Source organism: Primulina tabacum, chromosome 3 (assembly GCF_025594145.1).
Source record: "Primulina tabacum isolate GXHZ01 chromosome 3, ASM2559414v2, whole genome shotgun sequence".
NCBI classification, from domain to species: Eukaryota; Viridiplantae; Streptophyta; class Magnoliopsida; order Lamiales; family Gesneriaceae; genus Primulina; species Primulina tabacum.
This window is the reverse complement of record NC_134552.1, coordinates 17878349-17897094: the sequence shown is the minus strand read 5'-3', so window position 1 is coordinate 17897094 and position 18746 is coordinate 17878349. Positions and strand designations below refer to the sequence as shown.

At 37.4% G+C, this 18746-nt stretch overlaps 1 protein-coding gene across 1 annotated transcript; it reads right to left on the bottom strand.

The window, feature by feature from the left end:
* Window positions 1-9606: 9606 nt before the first annotated feature.
* Window positions 9607-18206, bottom strand: LOC142540910 (uncharacterized). The gene is made up of 13 exons (XM_075647372.1): window positions 17992-18206; window positions 17795-17823; window positions 17594-17696; window positions 16358-16529; window positions 14627-14812; window positions 14027-14187; window positions 13667-13943; window positions 13124-13338; window positions 12787-12885; window positions 12179-12702; window positions 11097-11857; window positions 10698-10896; window positions 9607-10299 (listed from the first exon to the last, which is right to left on the bottom strand). The coding sequence occupies exons 1-13, from the start codon at window positions 18161-18163 to the stop codon at window positions 10156-10158; spliced, it is 3042 nt and encodes a 1013-aa protein (XP_075503487.1). The 5' UTR covers window positions 18164-18206; the 3' UTR covers window positions 9607-10155.
* Window positions 18207-18746: the final 540 nt, after the last annotated feature.

Below are 18746 nucleotides of genomic sequence, written 5' to 3'. Positions count from 1 at the left end.
GATCATAGCAACTTTATCCACTGTTTCTTGGATCAGTTCGGGTCTAACGATGGCTTTTTCCCCTACTTCATCCCAATATAGTGGTGATCTACACTTTCGTCCATACAGAGCTTCGTATGGTGCTATTCCAATACTGATGTGTTAACTATTATTGTATGCGAACTCGATTAAGGGTAGATGTTCGCTCCAATTATCACTGAAGTCTAGAGCACATGCTCTTAGCATATCTTCTAGAGTTTGAATTGTCCTTTCTGTTTGGTCATCGGTCTGAGGATGATAGGTCGTACTAAGAGTGACCTTAGTCCCCATGGCTTGTTGAAAACTCTTCCAAATACGAGATGTAAACATAGGATCTCTGTCTGATAGTATGCTGGCTGGAACTCCATGTAATCGTACAATCTCATTCATGTATAATGTGGCTAGCTTGTCCAAATTATAGTTCATGCGGACAGGTAAGAAATGCGCAGATTTTGTGAATCTATCTATGATTACCCAGATGACATCATGACTTTGTCTAGACTTTGGTAATCCGATAACAAAGTCCATGGAGATATGTTCTCATTTCCATTCTGGAATCTCTAGAGGTTGAAGAAATCCTCCAGGTCTTTGGTACTCTTCTTTGACTTGTTGGCACACAAGACACTTGGAAAAAAATATCGCAACATCTTTTTTCATCCCACTCTACCAGAAATTCTTTTTCATGTCTCTGTACATCTTGGTACTGCTAGGATGGACTGAAAATTTTGAATTATGTGCTTCGGACATTACTTCTTGTCTAAGGTTATCGATATCTGGTACGCACAATCGTCCTTTCATCCACAAGATTCCTTTGTTATCCGTCTCGAAATCTGGTGATTTTCCTTCTTTAACTTGCTCTTTCAGTTTTGCCAAAACGAAATCTCTATCTTGACTTATCTTGATTATCTCTCGAAGACATGGTTGTGCTGAAAGTGATGCCAGGATCACCTTACTCGTACTCTTTCGACTTAAAGCATTTGCTACCTTGTTGGCTTTGTCTGGGTGATAGCTTATCATTATGTTGTAGTCTTTCAAGAATTCAATCCACCGTCTCTGCCTCATGTTTAACTCTTTCTGAGTGAACAAGTACTTGAGGCTTTGATGATCGGTGAATATTTCACACCTAGCACCATATAAATAGTGTCTCCAAATCTTCAGTGCAAATACCACTGCTGCTAGCTCGAGGTCATGTGTTGGGTAATTCTGTTCATACGGTTTCACCTGTCTCGACGCGTATGCAATCACCCTTCCCTCTTGCATGAGTACACATTATAAACCTCCTTTAGATGCATCACTGTAGATAGTGAAGTCTTTGCCTTTCATAGGTAATACCAACACTGACGTGGAGGTAAGCTTCTTCTTCAAAGTCTCGAAGCTTTTCTCACAATCTTCACTCCATTGAAATTTAGAGTTCTTATGTGTGAGTTTGGTGAGAGGTATTGCTATTGAAGAGAATCCTTCAACAAAATTTCGGTAATAACCTGCTAATCCCAAGAAGCTTCGAATTTCTGTCACAGTCTTTGGTCTAGGCCAATCTGAGATTGCTTCTACTTTCTTAGGGTCCACAGATACTCCTGCTGATGATATTATGTGTCCCAAGAATGTGACTCTCTCTAGCCAGAATTCACATTTCTTGAACTTGGCGTACAGTTCATTTTCTCTCAGTTTCTGGAGGGTAAAACGAAGATGTTTTTTGTGGTCTTCCTCACTTGAAGAATATACCAGAATGTCGTCGATGAATACGACCACGAACCTATGGTTTGAAGACTCTATTCATGAGGTCCATGAATGCTGCTGGAGCATTGGTTAGTCCAAACGGCATCAAACGGCATCACTGTAAACTCGTAATGGCCGTATCTTGTCCTGAAGGCTGTTTTAGAGATATCTTCTGCTTTGACCTTCAGTTGATGGTATCCTGACCTCAGATCGAGTTTTGAAAAGACCTTGGCTTCTTTCAATTGATCTAAAAGGTCATCTATCCTCGGGAGAGGGTATTTATTCTTAATTGTAATCTTGTTCAACTCTCTATAGTCGATACATAACATCATACTCCCGTCTTTTTTTAACAAATAGTACAGGGGCTCCCCACGGAGATTCACTGGGTCGGATCTGCTTCTTATCCAACAATTCTTGAAGTTGTTCTTTGAAGTCTTTCAACTCTGCCTGAGCCATTCGGTATGATGCTTTTGAGATTGGTGTAGAATTGGGTACTAAATTAATCTCAAATTCCACTTCGCGATCGGGAATTTCGCCAGGAAGTTCTTCAGGAAAGACATCCGAAACTCTTGTACTACCGGAATCTCTTCTAGTGCAAGTGTGGTTTCTTCCTTTACCTCGCTTAACATAGCTAGGTAAACTTCTTCTCCATTCTTCATTGCTTTCCAAGTTTGAGAAGCAGAAAGAAGAGTCTTTCATTCTTTTGTCTTACCATGAAAAAAAATTTCTCTTGGTGTGGAGCTTGGATGGTTACCGTCTTTCCATGACACTCTACCAAAGCATGATTCTTGGCTAACTAATCCATTCCAAGAATTACATCGAATTCCACCATGTTTAGTTGGATTAGGTTTGCCTTGAAGCCCTGATTTTCTATGAGAACACTAATATCCCGATATAGAGTGTGAGTTTCTAAAATCCGATTTGCAGGAGTTGCTACTCTATATGGTTCTTCTAAGTTATCATGCTTAGCTCCTAACTTCTTGGCAAATCTCTCAGACATGAATGAATGCGTAGTACCACAATCAAATAACACATAAGCAGGTATATTATTGATTAGAGTGGTACCGGCTACGACATCATTTGAGTTGTCAGCCTCTTCTTGAGTAATAGCATAAACTCGAGCATTGGGCTTGTTTTCCTTAGACTTGTTTGGAGTTGTTCCTCCTGCTGGACCATTCCTTGGATCTGGAAAAGGGCATTGAGCAATGCGGTGGCCCATTTTTCCACAACGGAAACAAGCTCCAGAATTCCTACGGCATTCACTAGTTTGGCACTTGACTTTCTCTCTGGTTGATTGAGAAGAAGTGGTTCCTTGGGCTGGAGCACTGGTAAACTAATTGCTTGAGAACCTAGGCTTCTTGAATTGTTGGCCCGGTTAGTACTGGCTTGACTGAGGACATTTGAGTTTGTTCTCACCTTCACGCCTCTTGATGTCGTTTTCAGCCTTGATGGCGGCTCCCATCCATTCATCAAAGCTGTTGGGCTCGATAACAGCAAGGGCAGATTGAATACGGCTGTTCAATCCTTTCTTGAAGCGTTGTATCTTTAAGGCTTCGTCTCTCATTATTGTTGAGGAGTAAGTTCCCAATGAGTGGAACTTAGATGAATACTCCACCACTGTCATGTTTGGTTCTTGAACCAAGCTTTCAAATTCTGACAGCTTCTGCACTCGAACTGATGTCGGGAAGTACTGCTTCAGAAATGCCTCTTGGAACCTTTGCCACGTGATAGGTCCCGTCCCTAACATAGCTAGCGAGACTCCTTCCCACCATTTGGCTGCTTTATCCACAAGAAAATGTGTAATCACATCTACCTTGATCCCTTAAGGAACCTCAAGTAGTCGAAGATGATTCTCCACCTCCTTCATCCAATTCTGTCCGACCTCAGGATCGGAGCTTCCATCGAAGTTCGGGACTCTTGCTCTTCGGAGGGACTCATAATGCTGCTTAGTCCCATTCTGAGCTGGAGGTGGTGGCGGTGGCTGATTAGCATTAGGGTTGACAAATCCTTGTATCGTGGTTGCCACAATCGTGGCTATAGCCATCAGATCCGCCTGACTGAGCCCAACTGCTGGTGGTGGTTGTTGTGCAGCCTCATCGTGCGGTTATTGTTGCGATTTCCATAATGAGGGTTGCGATTGTTTCTCACGGGTCTTCCGTCCATTTCCTACAAATATGAAATTTCTAAGGTTGTTGGCAGAATAGAGACTAAACAAAGGGATCAAAATGATAGAGTAATTGCTCAAAATTAAATATGAAACCAATGGATATAAATAAATTTTATTGATTTCCACGAAAGCGCAATTACAACTAAACATCGAAAATGCTAACAGAAATGTAAATAGAACAAGTGCTATTACGAAGAACTACTAGTGAAGGTCTAATCTATCACTTCTCCTAATCCCAAATTCATAGGATCCTCTTCGACTTCTTCTTCGGGATCCTCCTCGGGTTCATCTTCATGGTTGGCTATTACTGTTTCCAGATGTTCAATATGACCATGCAGAACTGCATTCTGGTCGATGAGAACTTCAACAGTGTTCTGTAACTCTTGAATCTGAACATCAGTATGCTCACAATACTGATTATGCTGGTGCACGAGTTGGTGATTTTGATCCTTAAGCACTTGGATCTTCTCAACCAAGGTATCACGTAACTCGATTAACTCTGCAACAGTCTCTTGAGAGGTTTCGAACTCTTCTTGAGCTCTCTTATTCCTCTCTTCTGCCTTATGCAGATAATGAGCATAACGTTGAACATCATCTTTTAAGCATTCTGTTCTATGTTGTAATTCATCTTTGTCCAGCTCTAAGCAATAATTATGTCCCTTGAGTTTCTCTATCTTCTTCTCTAAGCTCTTAATGTAGATACTCTGGTCAGTCATATCCTAATCCAAAACATGAGAGTGAAGGTTCAGAAATGATCTCAAGAGTACAAGTCGAGTTATAGATAATTACTGGAATGAAAAGAATTAGTACAACTTATAACATTCAATAAAAGAAAATAGCTCAAAAATTTTCGGTCTCAGAATCCCGTGAAAAATTTACTAAAAATCCTTCACATCAAGAACATGAAGTGTACCAAATTTGGTGCAAAAATACTGAGCCGTTTGGAAATGAAAATTTCTCAAAGTTTCAAAAAAATGGAAAATTTTACGGAAATGATGATATCACTATCTAAACGAAGGATTTTGGGGTTCGTCGGTGGTGCTAGAACAAAATATTGGTTCTAGGTTAGGTTCTCCTCGTCGAGAGCTTTCCAACGTTATCTTTTAATAGTCAAAATTTCTCCTGGATCAAAAAGTTATGGCCGTTTGAAGTTCGTGCGAAAAACACCTCAACTTCCATACAATTTTGCAAGGCCTACTGCATGCGCTTGCTGGAATTCACTTCCTACTGCAATTTTGATGCTACTGCAATCAAGTCTGCTGCTTTCCAGCACTGTTAAAATCAGTCTGCTGCATTCCGATCTACTGATTTCTATCTGCTGGTTCTGGTTCCAGACTACTGGTTTTGATGCTATTGTTTTTCGGTCATCTGCTGGTTCCGGTCTACTGATTTTGGTCTATTGAAATTTTTTTTCCTACTCATTTCAGTAGTCTATTACAGTAGTTTATTTTCAGTAGTATGTTACAGTAGTTTATTTTCAGTAGTATGTTACAGTAGTTTATTTTCAGTAGTTTATCAGAACTTATTTTCAGAAGTCTATCAGAACTCATTATTTCTAGTCCATCCTCCCCAGATTATGAAACATGGCTTGCTCTGATACCACTTCAATGTCACGTCCCAGGAACGGGGTTAGTTGACACCGACGTTGCTCTCAAATTTACATTCTAAAGCAACAAGCCTCAGAAGTACAAAATTCAGAAACCAGTCTTTTTATTCATAATACTAAATAATTCATTGTCTGATACAAACTCAAATACTAATGTTTTACAGCGGAAATGTAAAACCAGACATCACAACGTCTTACAGATATAGTGGAAACATAACTTAGAATTTAACAACAACAGTCTTATTCACCAGCCCCAAAACTGATGTTGTTCTTCTTCTTCTAACAAATTTTCCTCGTTCTTATCTGAGATGAGTTTGGTGGGTGAGTGATATGGTTATCACTCAGTAAGCGGGGACGGGAATAACTCCCAATTTTCAAAGTCATTTTCAACAGAAACAGTAATACAAATAATATGCAGAAACTCTTATTTTCAGAACATGAATCAGTATTAAGGAATCAGTATTCAGAACAGAAATCAGAAATTTAACAAGTAAGAACTGAGCACGCTTGTGAAATTCATGGCTAAACTGATATCAGTCACCTATATGTTCTCTCCTCTAAGGGGTGAGGCCAGTAATCAGAATTCAGTAGTGTTCAGAATATATATTCCTACCATTAGTTCACTAGGTTTCAGTGCTTCAAAAATCAGATATCAGAATGCAAAAATACATATACTTTGCTTCAAAACAGAAGTCATCAAACGGTTTTCAAGATATTTATACATAAGCCCACTTACTGTAATTTGCTAGGAGTTTCGGTTGAAGTCTGAAATCTGTTGTTCTCGCTACTGGATTTTTCTGCTTGAACAAAGGCACTCTCTTAACTCGAATTTTCAAGTGATACTCAAGATTTGTGTAGCATCAATTCATAGATTTGAGGGTGTTATTTATAGGCAAATTCTGACTGTTAGCCTCCCAAATAAATGGCCATAATCTGCCATTATGTGTCATTACAACCTTTATTACATGTTAAATGTTTCAGTTACAAGTCAAAAGCAGAATCAGTAGTTGTCTGCTGGGAACTCGCGCTACTGAACTCTTCGACTGCTGGATTCTATCTGCTGAAATTCTGTCTGCTGGAGAAATACCAGCTTCTGGAATATTAGTTGCTACTGAAATTGTTAGCTTCTGAAATATGCTAGCTACTGCTGGAAATTCAGATTCTCAACTGGAATTGTTAGCTTCTGAAATATGCTAGCTACTGCTGGAAATTCAGGTTCTCACAGGTGGATGCAGCGAGCAGGTGGGCCAGACGGCACGGCGAGCAGGCGAGTCACGTGAGACAGTCAACATTTTTAAGTTGTAGTCAATAAATTTCAAAAACCTAATCAAAGTCAACTAATTTTAAAAATCAAAACCCTGGTTATTTAAATCAAACCCCAATTTTTTATTTTAACTTTGGTTCTCACTCCTTTCACTATCAACTACTAAGCCCACCACACAAATAGTCTGCCGCCGTCAGCAGTAAGAAGCTTTAGGTTAGGCATTGTATGTTTATTATTTAACATACTTTTTTTTAATAATATTTCATATTTTGTGATTTCAAAAATAAAATTTATTTTTTCCTACTATTATTGATTTATTGTTGAAGACTGATTAACCGGAGTTGGAATTTATGCCGAAGTCTACTCATATTGTTTGGGAATATGGAATGTAGTATAATATAGTAATCATATAATTTGTTAGCATAATAGCATTAATATGATAATGAATCTTTATTAATTATCTTGTTAATTTGCATTTATATATTTATTTGCACATTATCTAAATGATATTAGTTCGTATGAAGCTTCTTCATGTTTAAACGTGATTTAATTACACATCTTACATAAAAAAAAAAAGATGACTATTTGTGACTATATATATATATATATATATATATATATATATATATATGATTATCTATAAAAAATATTACTTAAAGAAATTCAACCGCCTAGGCACGAGGCGGTCACTCATCGCGCCGCCACCGCCTCCTGCTATTTACAACATTGACCGAAATACTTATGGGGGAAGCTATTTGCATTACTACATATTTAATTAATAGAATGCCCTCAAGAGTGTTGAACTTTGAGTCACCCTCGACTGTTTTTAAAAATTCCTTTCACATGTCTCACTTGTATTCTAATTTACTTTTCAAAGTATTTGGTTGTGTGGCTTTTGTTCATGAGCATCATCATACTCGTGATAAACTAGACCCTTGTATTGTAAAATGTGTGTTCCTAGGATATTCTCCTATCCAGAAGGGTATAAATGTTTTGAACGCTGTACATAAACATTTTTTGTGTCTATGGATGTCACATTTTTTGAATCTAAAATTTTTTTCACCACTAATCTTAATGGGGGAGAGTAAGTAGGACCCAATCTCAAATAATGTCCTACAAAAATTTTTCTGCACCTTATTCGAGTTTTATCTCTTACTTATAAAGTGTGGATTTAATGCATATGCTTGATGGAAAACGAACAATGGTAGGCAAATGGGCATTTACTGTGAAACATAATTATGATGGATCGTTGGAACGTTATAAATCAAGACTTGTTGCTAAGGGATTAACACAAATATATGTGATTGACCACCAAGAGACATTTGCATCAGTCGTAAAACTAAATGATGTCAGAATATTATTGTCGGCCGCAAATCTTGATTGGCCCCTATATCATATGAATGTAAAATATGTCTTCTCGAATGGAAAATTGGAGGAAGAATTGTCAATGAATGCTCCACCAAGCCTAAAAAACAATTTGGAGAAAAAAATGCAAATTGAAGAAGTCTTCATATGGATTAAATTAGTCACCACGGGCATGATTTGAGAAATTCTCGAAATCAGTCAAGAAACAACGATATATTTAAGGACAATCCGACCAGACAATGTTTGTATAGCATACCAAAGAAAAGAAGATGGTGATCTTAATTGTATATGTTGATAAGATAATTCTCACATGAGAAGATGAAGAGGAAATAACCCGTTTAAAAGTCTGCATCGCATTGGAATTTGAGATAAAAGATCTGAGAACCTCGAGATATTTTCTAGGGACGAAAGTTGCTAGATCGAGAAAGAGAATCTATGTATCCCAAAGAAAATATGTTCTAGATTTATTCAAGGAAACATGAATGAGTGGATGCAGACCAAGTGATGATGTACCCATGGATCCAAATCAAAAGCTAAATGAAGCGTCTAGAGAAAGTTTCGCCGAAAAAGAAAGATAGTAGCGTCTTGTAGGTAAAAACTTATTTATCTCTCTCATCCAAGACTTGATATTACTTTCGTTGTCAGCGTGGTTAGTTAATCATGCGTTCACCACATGAGGATCACGTGGATGTTGCCTACAAGATTTTGAGATATTTAAAAAGCTCTCCATGAAAAGGTTTATTGTTCCAAAAGAACAATTAGAGAAGCGTAAAGATATAAACAGATGTAAACTAGGCAGGCTCTACTTCTGATAGGAGGTCTACTTCAGGGTCTTGTACTTTTCAATGGAGTAACCTCGTGTCATGGAAAGGTAAAAAAACAAAATGTTGTGGTTTGTGGTAATGGATAGGCTGAACTTAGGGCTATCGCAAATGGAGTATGTGAGTTACTATGGCTAAAGCTAGTTCTAGAAAAATTGAAGTTGAATGGGAAGTGCCAATTATGCTATTATGTGACAAGTCAACAATTAGCATCGTGAATAAACCAGTACAACATGCTTGCACAAAACATATAGAAGTTGACAGACACTTCATCAAAGAAAAGCTTGGAGGAGGAATAATTTGTACGTCCTTTGTCACATCTGACCAACAGATTGTTGAAGAGTCATTTCAAACAAAAGTTTGAATATTTCAACTGCAAATTGGGCATAATAAATATATTTGCTCTAACTTGAGAGTGTAAAAAATGGGGAAAAAAATATTGCAATTAATGTCAAATAATTTGATTGATATTTTATTCATTATGGTTTGCAACTAATTAACGTTGGATTGTGAATGTAATATAGAAAAGTTTTGTAGTAATTATTCAAAATAAAATTATTTTATACCACACATATGGTTTGTCCCTGTTATTCTTGTTTATCTTCTTATATAATATAAGACCGAAATCATGCCACATGCATCTAATGTGTTCTCACATCAATAAATCCTTAAATCACACAATTCTCATAATGTCAACCACAAAAAACCAATTGAAAGCTGAAAAATAAACTCAAATATGCAGAATACATCTTACATTTCGTCAAGCTTCTTCTATTCTCCCTGAATCTGGCATGCATCGAGTCGAGCACCGTGATCCAAATTTAACATCTCGTTAGCAACTTGAGATCTGTACTAAGGATACGCAGCCATATTTCCAAAATCCTTGTTAAAATCCAAAAAGGAATCCATGGTGATCATTAACGTGATTCAATTTAATTGCACTTCAAGTATTAAATTTGCATCCACCTTTTAATACAATTTATGCATGATGAATTCCTCTTCGGATACTAAGGAATCGAACGAGTGTAATATTGGGATTTGCACCACGGTATCTGTAATTAATAAATAGAAGAGTGCAGGCACCTGCACGCATGGGGGAAAAAAGATGACATGGCTATATTTGTCAAGTTTCTCTAAAAATAAACGGCTACATCTGAAAAGAATGTACAGGAATGGCAAAAACACCGATCTCCGGAGTCTAGAAAGGGAGTTTGATCGATCCACTTGACGAAGTAGGGAATATACTAATATTCTTCTGTTTTGATGCATCTTTTGTGGATTCAAGAGCTCGAGAAGCTTGCAGTGCCATCTCTGCATGGAGTTGCAGGCACGCCATTGCTAGCTGCATTTTAAAATGAAAAATATGATTATATTCACTGTGGCCAAAGGAACCAAAAATATAAATCCAATAAAGGCAGCCACATTCAGATAAAATCCAAGAAAACTAGGTTGACCGTGAAAGAGACCGAAGGTCTAAAGAATGCAAATAAGTAAAAAACCTGACGGGTTAAGAGATGAAAGTGGACCCCAGATCAGTCAAAAATACAAAAACAAGCTTCAACAACACCCATTAGAACAATCAACTACAACATTTTCTTGCGATTTTTGTGAAACAAAAATTGTAGGGATTAACAGGACCATCTCATAATTGTACTGGTCTATTAATCGAGCACAGAAGGTAGATGAGAAGAACGAGGATATGAAAATTCAGCTTCTATGTAAATGGTCTTATTCGCGTACCGTGTAGCATTCTTTGTCTGTGTCTGATTCAGCCACCTGCGCTGCCCGTGTGCGAACCCACTCAAGCCCTCCAGAGATCTCAATATTTCCATCAACCAGAGCAGATGCAACAAATGAAGGATGCAGGGCCAACAATACACACGAAGCGGTAAAAAGGACAGATCTCCTCACATACGATTCTGCATGATGGGATACCTCCCTGTTTAAAGTAAGCGAAAGATCTGAATCACGAGCATCCACCTAAAAGGCTGATTTAAATAATTTGATAAAAAAATGAGATTGCCAAATTCTTTTTAAATTTAATAACAGTGCAAAAAAAAATTCTACCCAAATAAAACAAGTTAATTGGTAGTCAAACCTCAACACTCATGCCTCATGGCATTTGTTAAATGTCAATACCTGGACCGTAACATATCCAAAAGAGGGGATGCCAAAACAGAAGCTTCTGGGTGCATTGCTGCACACTTCATACATACACCAAGCATGTGGATGAGTTTCCCCAAGACAATAAAATCCCTCCCCAATAAATCAACACCATGCCTCTTTTTGTCAAACCCCCGCATAGCTGGAAGCATAAATGCAGCTGCATATGGTGGAAACCTGTTCTGCGAATGCTCAATCTGGATATCTTGAACTGCTGATCGAAGGCTCCATCGGCGGGTCCTCCCTCTCTTGATCTGACCTGCTTTGGATGGAAGTTCTCTTTCATATGAGTAAGACCAATTCAATGGAGTTCCTGCTGACGGAATTTCCTTCCAGGACCCTGCTATTGGAGGACCTCCATTTCTTGGTACATACCATGGTTGATCTGAAGTTTGTGTTATAAGGGACTTCGGTTGTTCAGATTTCAGGATTCTTGCACTTGCAAGCTCCTGAGCAGCATCTGTCATGACATCCAAGATGATTATCCGCTGACTGATATCTATGTTAGGTGAATACAGCAGCTTGTTAAGACTATCAAGAGATTCAAGAGGACACATGACAATCAATGCAACCAGTGCCCTTTGTCTTTTTCCTTCAGCTGATGCTTCTTCTCCTTCCACAGTGAAGTCAGAGCAACGGACCATTAGAAGTGTTCTAGCCAAATCACCAGCCATATATTTTAGCTCGTCCGGTGATGCTCGAACCAGCTTCTCAGCGACATCAAGGGCATTCTCAACCTGCATATTGGTAAAAATTCCTCATTAAGAAATGTGCTCATGGAACACTTCGCGATTAACCCCATAAATAATTAGATATATGATACTTTTAATAATGTACATCAGAATTTGCAAATGATAAACCATTTCTGGTATATCAGGGGGTGAGCATTAGTAACAAAATAAAAGGCAGTAGTAACACACGATGAAATACTTCGTATTTCCTGTGACAACTAACAGCACAACCTTATTTATCTTCTGATAGAAAACCATAGTTTTCCATATGGTTATATACTGAAGAAATAAAACACGTAAGGATGTTGCAAATATCCTTGAACTTACTCCCTCTGCATCATCCGATTTTCTTAGTGCTCCGATCACATCAGCCAACTGCGAGAACTTTCTTGTCAAATCAGTGTCATCATCTGTTAAGTCATATGGTTTCAAAGAGTCACTTGAGGTACCAGAATCCTCACTTCCATCGTCACTGTCATCTTTATCAAAGGCTGAATCATTATTTAAAGTTGCCGGATCAATAACTTCATCAGGGTCAAATAAATTAAATGGCACATTGTTTTTTATAGCTGTTAAGTCTTTACTGGTCCCATTATCTTCATTCCTTCGAATTTCATTTCCAGGGATCATAGCATGAGGAATTTCTCTATCAGAATTTTCATTCAATTTGGGCATTGTTGCTGTCGAAGGCCCTTTGATTGGGGTTGCTTTCCCAAACTCCCAATCTATTGTCTCTTCCTGGCAACTATCATCAAGATACAGAGGATTTTTGGGGTCTATGATCTTAGAAAATACAAAAGCAATACTGCTTGCCATTTTACGAACCAAATACTCAGGGCTCTCCAGCCTACCTGTCAGCAACAAGAATTTAGTGGATCACAATAGGTCACCAATTAACAAGCATTTCAATGGAGAGAAAAAGACCCAAAACCTACGGCTGATCCCTTGTAGAATTGATGGTAGTGCATCCTTCGTAGCGTCAAGATCTTCTTTACTCATCTTCTCCAGGCAAAGGCCTAAAGCAGCGGTTACATCTGTATCTCATGTTAAGAAAATAACATGAACGATGTCATGACAGGAAATAAAAAGTACGGTTTAACATTGTTTAGAAGAAAATGGCACTGAAACACACGCAATTCAATAATCGAACTATCAAAGTGGGTATTGAGCTGAAGATAAGAGTGGCTGATTTTACGAAGAAGTCAGGTTTTTACAAATCGTAAACTCAACAACATCAACCTTTTGGTTAGTACTAACTTATTACAAGGATACAAACTTGTCGCTCAATTGGGGCTGATTGCACAAACTCACTTTTTGACCATGCTGCCACAAGGCGCTGCACTGTCTCCGAGAGACCCCGAGTATTAAGAGATTTTACTGATAAAGCATTTTCAGGGTTGCATTCAAGTACAGCAAAGTGAAGAATCCATCTTAAGCAACAGGTAGGAAACATTTTCCAGAGTAAGAACTTCTCTCGAAAAGCAAACCTGCGAGCAGCAAAGCATAGAAACATAATCACACCTTCATGGATAAGCAGAAATCATAGAGTCGCTGAGAAAATGAAAACTACTTCCGAATTCTATTTGAATAAATTGTAGAATGTTGAGCTGTGTTAAGCATGCCCTTGCACATTGTTTCTTATTGATTGATCATCCAAATTTCATTCAGGTTTTGTAAAAGTAATGTCCACGCAGATTAGTAATTTATCTTTCCTTGGTTCCTTTATGTTAGTATAACAGTGCCAAATCATGAGAGAACGATAGAAAGAGACTTCGTTGTTACAAGGACCGTGCATGCCATATAAATCTTTATTACCTGATTGAAGGTTGGCGCTTATAGAGGCGACCAAAAAGTATCCACAAAAACCAATAACCCTCAACATCGTTGACATTTTGATCAGCTAGTTGATGCAAGAGTTCTTCAGCTATTCTTTCAACAGAATGGGAATCATTCACCGCCTCCATGAGTTTCAACCAGAAACGGACACCTGGTTGTGACACAAAAATTTCATCGATGGCCACCCCAGAGCTTGATTTTAAGATACTGCGAACATTTCCAAGGATCAATGGAATAACATCGCGTAACAGCTCACCTGAAAAGTGTAAAAGCAAGCTATTTAATGAGCATAAGCATTCCATGTTATTTTAGCTTCAGGATCTAGGAATTTCAAAATACCAGTATACCCTCGACGACAAATACGGACAATTGCTTCTGCAACAAAAAGAATACCACTATTCTTCTGGAAGTCATTTGCGAAAGATGACTCCTGAACTAACTTATCATCCCACTCCATCATTCCATGGAAAAGCTGAGTCGTGATTCTTTTAAAGAACAAACTGGAATATAAAGTAAAGGATAAAAACAGAACAAGAAGAGCATGGACAAGTTAATACTTAATATATGATCATAAAGATAAGAAATTATCCATTAAAGAGGAAAAACATTTGTATTCTCATTGATGTTCCACCAGTGCCACCACTCAAAGTTTAATGAGCTTTGCAATGGGAAGTAAAAACCCTTTATCAAACACATTCAGGTGCTCTCATGCTCCTTTCTAACAAGTGATTTTCCCTTGTGGACAAAATCAAAGGTCTAAAATGATGCTCGATTATAGGTGAAGCACAATGCAGACACATGTTCCACGCGCTTCATCGAAAATAATCTCAAAAAATCCCTATTCATGAAGGCAAACTTCAGTCCATATGAACACAGGACACATATTTTGTGGATAAACAAACAAGAACCCGTGTCTTAAGTTTGTAATGATGAGGATACCGAGGTGAAAGTGAAGTTGGAGCGCCTTGTCTTGCTTTATCAGGAATAGATGTAATTAGCTGCGAGACCCTAGAAATAACCTGCTTGAGCTGTTCTTGGCCAAGATCTTCAAATTGACAACCACCACAGAAATCTCTAACCATCTGAAGCACCCCATTATTCTCCAGCAAGCAAAGAACAAGCAATCTATTTCACAATATGTTAGCAAGAATATCAGTACATGCTTTTTAGAGAGAATTCTATCACCTAAACATACTTATGAATGAAAAAACAAGTAGTGTGGTGTAATCTACACATGTAACTTATAAGACATACTTAACTGGTAGCTAATATGCAAACAAGGTGAAACAAAAGCCCCGACATAATTGCTCTTTTAAAAAATTAGAATGTTTGTCCTATATTTAATAGTCAAAAGGTTCAACTTTCTCTAGGACCAAATTGCAGTTCACCCCTTCTAGACAAATAGATAGAAAAATTCCAATTTATGTCTCACAAATCAAAGGTTGCAAATCATAGCATACGAGTAAAGATTAAAAGCCCTATGCAACACATATCAAGCAAAATCCAATAAGAAATGCTCAGCGTTAGAAACTAACCAATCAGTTTCAACTAAATCAGCGGCACAGAATCCACACAAGTCAGTGGTGGAATTTAGAGCTTAATCACTCACTCTATGAACCAACCAAATGAAATTGCTAAAGTGAGTGAGTTATCAACCATACATACCACAGAAGCAGTGTTCTAAATGGCAGTCGAGGCGGCCGCCTAGGCACCGGCCCTCGACCGCACCGCCTACGCATGGGCGGGTGTTTTAGGCGGCCCAAGCTATACGGCGTTGGGAAGGCGGGTCGAGTCGGGCAGTCAAGATTTTTAAGTTGTAGTCAACAAATTTTATAAATCTAGTCAAAATCAACTAATTTTAAATCTCAAAACCCTAGAACACCCTACTTTCTTTTTTTTACATTTGGTTTTTACTCTCAAGTCTCAACCATTATATTGTATGAAGATTAGTTATGTTTAGTCTAATACTTGTTCTAATGATGGATAATGGATTGAAACTTTGAAATTTAAACTTAGTTTTTTGGTAAAAGTAATTATATTACTTTGTTAGCATAATAGCATTAATATGATGATGAATCTTTATTAATTATCTTGTTAGTTTGCATTTGTATATTTATTTGCACATTATCTAATGTTATTATATTGTATGAAGCATCTTTGTGGTTGAACATTATTTAATTACACATCTTGCATAAAAAATGATGACTATTTGTAATTATATTGCATGATTGTATATGATTATCTATAAAAAATTACTTAAAAAAATTCAACCACCTAGGCGGCCGAGGAGGTAGACAATCACTGACCGCCCCGTCACCGCCTCCCGCCATTTACAACCTTGCACAGAAGACATTAAAAAATATCAAAACAAGGCAACCCTAAATATAAAAGTTCCTCAATCAACAAATTTTTTTAATTTTGTTAGTATAACTCAATCAATTGACAGAATTCCAGAGAAATCTGCAAAAAATCAATGACTTCATCACTCATAAGTATGGATTGGAGACATATAAAATAGAATTATAGAACAAAGTTCTTATGAAACTTGTTTGATGATTTTAAGCTAAGATAAGAATAATGAAAAGCAACATGCAAAACACAATAAAATGTGAACAAATGATAACATCAAAAGATTAAAAGGATGTGATTAAAAAATTATTTACTTATTACCTCTCAGCATTTGAGCACACAGCATTTGAATCATGACTACCACTTCCAATCTGTTGTAGACAAGGAACCACCTCATAAACCATCTTAGCAGCACAGCCGTTAACGAAAAACACATCATATGACTGTTTCCTTGCAGAAGTTGGGAAGCATGCCAGCCAATTGGAAGCAACATCTTTATGAAATAACAATATCTTTTAGAGATCAACTAAAGCCACATCATAGGGCAAAATGAAGTATAGCAGAAATCGAGATGTGAAACAATACAGGTTGAGCAAATTCAAACTTCACAACAGACGAGGCAGTTTGAACGATGGGTTAAATTTCCAGTCAGAAAATTGGAAACTACTCAAGCACTGAAGCATGAACAATGTATTGTAGTTCATCTATCTACGAATAAATGTACAAGTATGAATAAGATCAAGGAAAACATAACTATTCTTCTGCATTGGAAATGAAAAACCTTGCGTAATAGTCGTGCAAGATAAAATTTTATTACACATGCAACATGTTTCTAAGGCAGTAAAAATTTCCAGTTATTTCATATAACTGTGTAAAATCTTGTGTATGCATGCTCTCAATTGCTAAATACACTGTTGGGTGCAATAATTGTCCTTGCTTGGTAGAGTGATCGAAACGTGATGCTTGAGCTGTTGTGAGGTTTAAAAGATTTGAGTTGCACCATTACCACTAGTTATAGCTTTTGGTAAAGCGTCAAGCGCTCAATCCTCAACAATTGGTATCAGAGCCAATGACACGGGTTCGATTCCCATTGATTGCAAGGAGTGCAATTATTGGGAGGGAGATTCCAAGGACACGGGTTCGATTCCCATTGATTGCAAGGAGTGCAATTATTGGGAGGGAGATTGTTGAGTGCAATTATTGGGAGGGAGATTGTTGAGTGCAATAATTGTCCTTGCTTGGTAGAGCGATCGAACCGTGGTGTTTGAGCTGCTGTGCGGTTTAAAAGATTTGAGTTGCACCATTACCACTAGATATAGCTTTTGGTAAAGCGGCAAACGCTCGATCCTACATATGCCTGAGCTAGTTCATATGAAAATGCATTCATCTATCCATTCAACCATGAGCATAAAGATAAAAAAAGAGAAAAAAACAGTAGCAGGGCTCAGAATGCATGATAAAATGAAAGTACAGGAACATAATAAAGCCACAAAAAGTATTATGGGGCCAACCAACCCTTTACAAATCAAAAAAATTATCAAGGATAAAAAACCTTACCATACAACAAAAATCTGGCAAATGCTCGAAATGCGGAGCCCTTGTAGAAAATATTCCACCACACAATTCTCTCATCTTCACTGGGAAACTCCATAGCCAACAACTGCTCAAAAAGTTCCATAACAAATCAAAATCGTTTCTTTTCAAATTTTCTGAAAATTCCCCACAACTAAATTTAGGCAAATTTACATCTATACGGACCTCATGTCGGAATTTCTCGTCGAGACAACCTACATATTTAAAAAAAAAAAAAAAAAACAGTATCATAAGCTAAACAATAACATGACATGCTGTTAATACGCAATGGAATCAAACAAATTCTCCAAAAGTTTGAAATCAGATACACTGAACATGCATGTAACTAAAAGCAAAGCGGCAGTATTAATCAATGGGGAAACCTGAAAATGAATTGGTATCAAGAGGAAAGAGGGAAGCGGCGAGAGAACAAAGAGCGACAACTACTTGATCGACTTGGCTGGCGCCATTGATTGCGGCGATGACGTCACCAACCTTCTCCAGTAGTCTTCTCTCCAGTTCTCTCCGTTTCTTCTCCGCCGAGGGCTCCTCCATTTCCGAAGGCCGGCTAAAGAGTTTGACAGAGGCCAAGACCTTTGAATTAGAAATTCCAAAATTAGAATCTACCAAAAAAAAACAATTGTTAAATATTCTTTTTTAGAATATTTTTTTAAAAAAAAATAATATAAATATATATTATGATACAAGATCTTCACAAAATTGCGATTTGCGTAGATTCTAATGCTTTTTTGTCCAAGTTAGATAAAAAAAAATTTAGCGAGCAAGTTAGATAATTGAACATCATGGCTTTGTAACCCAATTGCAACCAAAATTACGTTTGAACGGAGAGTTTTCACTTTTCAGATTGATTCAATTTTAACATGTCAAGTCAAAATCTAAACCAGATAACCGACGGGTGGGCCGTTGTGTTCATGAAGTTTTTATTTTATTTTGTTTAGTTTTGTTTTTATTTAAGAAAAAAAATGTGTAGCCCTAACATGGATGTTGAACTCTTTAATTTGGTAATTAATGAATTCTTTACAAGTGAACTATACAATCTTTGTGCTTAATAATATATCAACGAGAAAGCACATACCAAGAGTGTCTGATACAATACAGTAATAGTTATATAATTTTT

Coding starts and splice junctions, on each gene's coding strand:
- LOC142540910 (XM_075647372.1), bottom strand. CDS start 18,163: ATGGAGGAGCCCTCGGCGGAGAAGAAACGGAGAGAACTGGAGAGAAGA. Junction 14,188..14,626: donor CCAACTTCACTTTCACCTCG/GTATCCTCATCA, acceptor TTTATATTCCAG/TTTGTTCTTTAAAAGAATCA. Junction 10,300..10,697: donor CAGACAAAGAATGCTACACG/GTACGCGAATAA, acceptor TTTAAAATGCAG/CTAGCAATGGCGTGCCTGCA.